Consider the following 8,411-nt stretch of genomic DNA (forward strand, 5'->3'; position numbering starts at 1 on the left):
TTGGTCGCCATCATGAAAAATCATGGGAAATTTTCAAAAATAAAAAAAGTCATGTGTGGTATCAAATAAAAAGAAGTTTCACGCTCAAAGAGAAATTATTTAGATTTCGAATGAAAATAAAGGGAATGATGAAATAGGAGCCGAAACACTGAAGTATATTGCGTTAAAAACTTAATTTATTAATCTAAGCGGTATAAGAACTGTAGAGAACTCTGATTCTGAGAACATTTTTCAAAAAGGTTGAATAAATACTGTGGAAAACGCCCAAGAACTGAACTGAACTGAGTAGTTAAGTTTAAATAAATTAGCCGGACTCGCGCACCTCGTAGCAGTTCTTATAGCAGTATGTAATATTCAAAATTCTTGAGATTTTATTTTCGAGAGAGTTCGTTGCCGATATCTTCATTATGTTGTGTTTATTAATTAACAAGTTTTTATTTGCAACTAACATTGTAGTTTATTGTGCTGTAATTAAATTTTTCTAAGTTAAAAAGTTCAAGTGTTTGTGTCACAATTTCTACACGAAGGAATATCTGACGACTTCAGTACAAATGATTTCATTGCCCCGCGACTTTTGGAAGCGTTGAAGAAGTTAAATAGATGGTAAGAGTTTTTAAATTTAGAAACTTACTTTGACGCGCAACATGGCATCCCTGCCGGGACTGCAGTGAAGTTATTTGATTTGTATTTAAAAGTTAAGAACATTGTTGAAATGTCTAAAACAAATGAAGATATTCAACCTAAAATGTCAAAAAGTGTAGAAAATTTATGTAAAAAGCGAGCTGTAATGCGAGCTGCTGTAACAAAAGCAGTAAATAAGCTAGAAACAGAATTGGCAAAGAGTGAGGTGGATGCAAACATCGTGGAAGAACTTGTAGAAATATTAACTTTAAAATTTGAAATGCTAAGCGCTGTAGATAGCGAACTAGAAGCTAATTTTGAACCGAACGAACTCGAAAAAGAAATTGAAACTTCGGAAGAATATCGCGAGAAAGTGACTGTTTGGAAGTTTCGAGCTACTAAACGAATTAATGAAATGCGTCAGAATTCGTTGGAAGTCAGTCGCATCAGCGAAAATCAAAATAGAAGCTTTGAAACAAGCAGCAACAGTACTATACGAGATAAACTTCCGAAATTGACTATCGCGAAGTTTTACGGAGATGTGAGCCAATGGTTAACATTCTGGAACAGTTTTGAATCTGCGATACATAAAAATGAACTTTTGAATAATGTTGACAAATTCAACTACCTAAAGGCATATTTAGGTGGAACTGCCATGAACACAGTTGAAGGATTTCCAATTACAGCTGAAAATTATGATAACGCGATAAGAGCATTGAAGGACCGATATGCTGAAACTGACTTATTAATTAGTGCTCATATGAATAATATCATCAATATGCAACCTCTTAGAGACTCTAATGATGTTCGTGCATTTCGAAGATTTTATGACAACTGTACAACGCAAATACGGTGTTTAGAAGCATTAGGTTTGTCATCGGAAAATTACACTAGTGTATTATGCCCCCTGCTATTAAAAATCCTTCCTGCGGATTTAGTTTTAGAATATAGCAAATTAGAAAGTAATACCCATTCAAATCTGACAAACTTACTTGATTTTCTGTCAAAATCTTTGATGTCGCGAGAAAGAGCAATGCATATTATGTCAGTTAACATAAATCAAATTTCCCCCAACGAGACTTTCGCGCCACATAGGCAAAACACTGTCGAAAACCGTGTTAGAAATGATTCAAGGAAGAATAGGAAACAAATCGCTACCGCGTCTGAACTGATTTCTACCGATGAGATAGAAAATCCCAGAAAAATTAAATGCGTATTTTGCGATTCATTTACCCATTTCAGTTCTGAATGTGAATCTGCCAGTAATTTATCGCTAGAAGAACGGAAAAATATCCTGATGAAAAAGGGAGCGTGTTTCAAGTGTTTAGAAATTAGGAAGCATATTTCTCGGTTTTGTAAAGCAAACGTAAATTGTAAGCATTGTAAGGGAAAACATTCTTCTTTAATGTGTTTTACTAAATATAAGCAGAAACTTAACGTAGATAAGAATGTCCCTCCTGAAAATTCCGTCCTCTCAAACCAATCTTCGTCGAATGAAGTTTATTTGCAAACTTGAATTGTGCGTATTCGAAATCAAGGTTTAGAACATTTACTGCGTGTAATTGTCGATTCAGGGTCACAAAAAAGTTACATTTCGGAATTTGCTGCAAATAAAATGGGGTTAAAGAGTTCGGGAACTGAAATTGTTAAGCATGGGCTTTTTGGAGGGATAGAAACTACAGAACAGCATAATCGTTATTCTGTGCTCTTGAGTAGTCTTGATCGGAAGCATAGTTTTCAAATTGAAGTAATGGATCAGAAGAAAATTTGCGCTTTTATTCCGAAGGCTAAGACAGGTCAGTGTATTAAAATTTTGAAGCGGGCTGGTATATTTTTGAGTGATATATCGTCAATGAGTAAAACATGTTTGTATGAAGAAAATAATAATGAAATACACATGTTGTTAGGAGCGAATATAGCGGATAAATTATACGCGAATGGAATCAGACATTTTTCGAACGGTTTAGTTGCTGTTAAAACTAAGTTGGGATGGACACTCATGGGAAAAGACTCAAATAAAGCTAACGTAGATAATTCACTGTTACTGTTATCTCATCATGTTAATGACGCTAAAATAAATGATTTGTGGAATTTAGATTCTTTGGGAATTCTTGATCCAAGTGAGAAAATAAATAAAAAAGAAGCCCAAGAATTGGCGTTAAAGCATTTTAGAGGTACAATAGGAAGGCAAGAGGATGGGAGATATATTGTTTCTTTACCGTGGGTAAAAGATCCTCATTTGCTAAATGATCATAAAAATTTGGCAGAAAAACGTTTGAAAAATACGGTAAAAAATCTTAAATATACAAGAAACTTAGGGGACTACGAAAATGTCTTTTGTGAATGGGAAACAGAGGGAATAATAGAAAAAATTCCAATTTCAGAAAATGAAACTGAAACTGCTTCTCATTATCTCCCACCCAGAGCAGTAGTTAAGGAAAGTTCGACTACTAGAATTCGTCCAGTTTTTGACGGATCCGCTCATTTACCAAGAGGTTTATCTCTTAATGATTGCATCGAGAAAGGGCCTAATTTGATAGAATTGATCCCTACCATCTTGAACCGTTTCAGGATTGGAAAGTTTGGGGTGGTTGCTGATATTCGTCGAGCTTTTTTACAGATAGCTTTGCAATCAGCCGATAGGGATTTTTTGCGTTTTTTGTGGTGGGCAGAGGGCAATCCAGAAAAGACTAATTTATCGCCACGCTCGTGTCGTTTTTGGCGTAAGTTGCAGCCCTTTTCTTCTGGCCGGTACACTTGCTTACCATCTCGATCAAGCCCCAGATGAACTTAAAGAAACTGCGCAAAAACTTAGAGATTCTCTTTATGTGGATAATTGTGAGGCTAGCGTAGACAGCGTAGCAGAATTAGAAAATTTCCGTGAACATTCTTGTAGGCTTTTATCATCCGCAAAATTTGATCTTAGAGGTTGGCAGAGTAATGCATTAATTCCTGAAATCGCTAACTTGGAAAAAAGTGAACCGGTGTCGGTTTTAGGACTTTTGTGGAACACCACTGAAGACACGCTGTCGTGCGATGTCAGAAAAATAACAATAGATGGACCAATCACAAAAAGAACTATTTTGTCCGTTACACATCAAATTTTCGATCCGATTGGTTTTACTTGCCCAATAACTTTGATACCCAAAATAATTTTACAAGAATGTTGGAAAATCAAAGCTTCGTGGGATTCTCGGCTTCCCGATGAATTAGTGAAGCGTTTCGAAAAGTGGAAAAATGAGATTGCAAAATTGTACAGTCTAAAAATATCCCGACGTTTATCCAAATTGCCATTTACTCTTAAAGACATAACTTTACACATTTTTTGTGATGCTTGCAAGACATCTTATGCTACGTGCATATATTTTAGAGTGGAACAGGTTGGATCCCCAGTAACTTGTCATTTGATTGCCGCTAGAGCTAGAGTTGCTCCTTTAAAAAAGATTACGATTCCTCGTCTTGAACTTTTAGCTTGTTCGATTGGAGCTAGATTAGCAAACACCATCATATGCGACTTACGTCTCGAAGCCGTAAAAACTGTCTTTTGGTCAGATTCTATGAATGTGCTATTTTGGATAAAAAAGGAAGGCCCGTGGGCAACATTCGTAGAAAATCGTGTTCAAGAAATCAGAAGACTGACAAAAATTGAACAGTGGAGATTCGTACCAGGAGTAATGAACGTAGCTGACATTCCGTCCCGAGGATGTACCTTAGGAAAGCTATTGCGTACGGAATGGCTGTGCGGACCGGACTGGTTGAAGAGATCTGCCGAATATTGGCCGAAAGACGAATTTCTGCCTGCCATGGAAGTAGTGAACGCAGAAAAGAAGAAAGTTATAATCACAGCTACTAACTCCGAAGATAAGGGAAAATACTACTACAGATATTCTTCTTACGTTAAACTACTACGAATCACCGCGTGGATTTACAGATTTGTAGAAAATTGTAAAAAATCCAAAAAAGATAGACGATTTGGTGTTCTTGACAGTAAAGAGCTTCAAAAGGCTGAACAAGTAATTTTAAAGCAAATTCAATCAGAAGCTTTTGGAAGAAATCCTGACGCAAGATTAAGATCGATCAATACAATCGTAGGCGACGATGCCTTGATTCGAGTGAAAACGAAGATATTTTTTAGAGATGATGACATGCATTTTCGGCTTCCAGTTGTACTTCCCTCCGAACACCCGGTTGTCCTTAGTCTCATTCGGTGGAAACATAAAGAGTTAGGACATTGTGGCGTACAACTGCTTATGTCAGCGCTTCGAGAAAAGTACTGGATTTTGAAAAGCCGGAAAACCATTAAGAAGGCAATCAAGTTCTGTACCGTGTGTCGAAGATTCAACTCTAAACCGCCCGAAGTTCAGGAAAGTGTTTTACCGGAAAATCGTGTAAAAGATGCATCAGTTTTCGAAATTCTAGGAATAGATCTAGCAGGACCCTTGATCCTCAAAGATAACTCAAAAGTTTGGATTTTGATTTTCACCTGTGCTGTTTTTAGAGCTGTTCATGTTGAGATGTTGACTTCAGTGTCTACAGATAACTTTCTTTTGGGGTTGAGGAGATTCATCGCGAGAAGAGGCAGACCGTCAATTATCTATTCCGATAACGGAAAGAACTTCGTTGGCGCAAAAAACCAATTAAGCAAGATTTATTGGAAAAAGATTCAAGATGAAACTACTGCTTCTTCTATTGCTTGGATTTTTATCCCCCCTTCTGCTCCCTGGTGGGGAGGATTTTGGGAAAGGTTAGTAGGAGTTTTGAAGAGAATTTTAAGAAAAGTTTTGGGTCAAACATCGTTGGATTATGAAGAGATGTTAACAGTCCTCTGCGACTGTGAGAGTATCATAAATTCGCGACCGTTGACTTACGTTAGTGATGACGTTCAAGATCTTACCCCGATTACACCTTCTATGTTTTTGCAAGAGATTAGAGAAATCGGTGTTCCAGACTTAGATGTGCTGGATCATCAGAAATTAATTAAACGTCACGCGTATACACAGAAAATACGAAAAGATCTCCGTTCGAGATTTCGAGTGGAATATCTCGGACAGTTGCGACAACCTGTGACTAATAGAAATAATTCTCCAGTTCTAAAAGTTGGTGACTTAGTTATCGTGTGGACAGATAACTGTAAAAGAATTGACTGGCCACTCGGAAGAGTTCTAGAAGTGTTCACAAGTAAGGATGGATGTGTGCGAGTTGCTAAAGTCAAGACAAAAACGGGTGTCTTCATTCGTCCTGTTAAAAAGTTGTGTTCTCTGGAGTTGGGAGCGGTGTCATCTTGTGAGCTTCAAAAGTTAAAACCCCCTCCTGTGACTGTTCTTGAGGATTTGTGTTGCACCACCACCACCAGTTCATCACCTAGCCTGACAGCATTGAAGTTGAGTTCCGGAGTCCCGAGCGCTGAACTCAAGGTGGGGAGTGTGGAAAACGCCCAAGAACTGAACTGAACTGAGTAGTTAAGTTTAAATAAATTAGCCGGACTCGCGCACCTCGTAGCAGTTCTTATAGCAGTATGTAATATTCAAAATTCTTGAGCTTTTATTTTCGAGAGAGTTCGTTGCCGATATTTTCATTATGTTGTGTTTATTAATTAACAAGTTTTTATTTGCAACTAACATTGTAGTTTATTGTGCTGTAATTAAATTTTTCTAAGTTAAAAAGTTCAAGTGTTTGTGTCACAATTTCTACACGAAGGAATATCTGACGACTTCAGTACAAATGATTTCATTGCCCCGCGACTTTTGGAAGCGTTGAAGAAGTTAAATAGATGGTAAGAGTTTTTAAATTTAGAAACTTACTTTGACGCACAACAAATACATTCTTAAAAAAAATTAAGCAGGAAGAAAAAGCGAAATTATTAATGAAAAAAGTTTTATAAAAAAAGTATTTGAATCATCAAAATGAAATTTCATCTTCATCTTCATCCAAAATGTTTAACGAGTTTGTGCATGTATGTTCACAATAGTTTTTTACAAATTACCGAGTATGGAAGTCCATATCGACGACAGATACATTTTGTAGTGTTACATGTTTCTTCTAATGTACTTTGGCAAGTACATTAATTACATATAAGGGTTGATCTAAAGCTGGGCTCAAGTCTGTGGGTATTGGCTGAAATTCTTCATCTATCAACTGCCATCCCCAAAGTTTGGGTTAAGAAGTTTGTAACACAAATTTTTCCAAATAAAGCCCTGCAAATGTACTCGATATAGATGATATTTCAATGCATTTTGCGTTGCAGACAAACGAGCTATGTCAATTTCTTTTTGAGCTGAAGCTATTTTTCAAAGGCATTGCTTATAGCGAAGCGCGTTTAAGTGACCTGTCTCAGTTTTACCTACTTATATAGACACACTAATCTGACAACCAATTTCAACCAAATATTTCTAAGTAATATCTTTCGATGATCCGGAATGGCATGTTCAACTGTCTTAAGAGTCAAATCTTTAAAAAAAAGATGCTCGTGATAATAGATATTGTAACTCAGTTGTGTTATTAGTTGGTTAATTTGGATGCAGATGTTGGATTAAGTTTCAATAAATATAATAGTTGAAATATTATTTCTGTATGTTCCTTATGGCATTTTCAGAAAACATAACAATGCTTTCCCACCAATAGATTTTTGAAAAGTTTGAATGTCACGAACTTTATCCTATTGTGTGGCAAACTATTAAAATTTTCATCTGGTGAGCCCTACAGAGACAGGAGCAGGGGACCCTCGGGGATGATGTATTGAAATATTATTAGAAAATGATAAAGAAAAAGGATTAAAATGTCTGCATCATCCGCAACTACCATGATGTGTTTTTACTGGGCATTTTTTTCAGCTTCTTTGATTATCGCCATGTCTGCGTTAGCTGCCGCTTGAATCACAAAATGACCTCTTCTTTGGAAATAACTCGCCAGTATGATGAGAAAACTTTGTTTGTTTGGAATGGGAAATACTGTTTTTCGGAATAACTATAGGTGAATTTTCATCAAATGCTACTTCAACTGACGGCTGCTATGCGCAACATGTGCTCCATGCATTCTTTTTGGTTTCTTACACCGTTGAATACTATGGTCTCTTTTCCACATCTTTTGATTTCATATGATTCGTGTTGACTTTCATATCTACAAATATTTAGACGTGGATCATGGTAACCGATGAACTAATGCGCCACCATCAAGAAATCAGGAAGTACTCTAATGCAACTATATATCGTATTAACATTCAAGATATCTATTGATTTTGCCATTGAAGATTTATCTGTTTCTCTCATTTGCTGAGTACTATGGCCAAATAGTGTAGTTGGCATGGTAGATAACGCGTAATTTAAAAATTCACTAGCATATTGATAGTTATGGTCTAAGGAGATACATGCAAGCATCCTCCGTGTTAAAAGACGTGAATTTACGTAGTGATTCTTACCAGTAATGATCTTTTTCAATACTCGCGTTACTCATCGTTGCTGCTTCGTCTAATTTCATCGTCAGTAAAGCCTCTACCGGTGAGCTTATCTTGAATATTTCTTCCAATGACATCCTAATTTTCAGTGGTAACTTTTGTTTTTGCTAGCCATCATCCCGTTAAAAATGTTCCATAAACCACTTGGAAAAGGATTATGGTCTATAAAGAATTACATCAACATTTGCGGCGCTAACACAAGTTTATGTAAGCATAATTGTTTTACCTTTTTCTACCTATTTCCTCTAAAAAAAAAAACATTTCGCTTCAAAAATCAGATTAATATCCTTTTTGAGTGTGAAATGTACTTTAATTTGACGTCACCCATGATTTCTTTTTT

At 36.4% G+C, this 8,411-nt stretch overlaps 2 protein-coding genes across 2 annotated transcripts; both read left to right on the forward strand.

Moving 5' to 3' along the window:
- Positions 1 to 712: 712 nt before the first annotated feature.
- On the forward strand, positions 713 to 2,137 carry LOC129222889 (uncharacterized). The gene has a single exon (XM_054857453.1). The coding sequence runs from the start codon at positions 713 to 715 to the stop codon at positions 2,135 to 2,137; it is 1,425 nt and encodes a 474-aa protein (XP_054713428.1).
- A 99-nt stretch (positions 2,138 to 2,236) lies between these two features.
- Positions 2,237 to 6,071, forward strand: LOC129222890 (uncharacterized). Its single transcript, XM_054857454.1, has 2 exons — positions 2,237 to 2,845; positions 3,294 to 6,071. The coding sequence occupies exons 1-2, from the start codon at positions 2,237 to 2,239 to the stop codon at positions 6,069 to 6,071; spliced, it is 3,387 nt and encodes a 1,128-aa protein (XP_054713429.1).
- The last annotated feature ends 2,340 nt before the right edge of the window (positions 6,072 to 8,411 follow it).

This window comes from Uloborus diversus, chromosome 5, assembly GCF_026930045.1.
Source record: "Uloborus diversus isolate 005 chromosome 5, Udiv.v.3.1, whole genome shotgun sequence".
NCBI classification, from domain to species: domain Eukaryota; kingdom Metazoa; phylum Arthropoda; class Arachnida; order Araneae; family Uloboridae; genus Uloborus; species Uloborus diversus.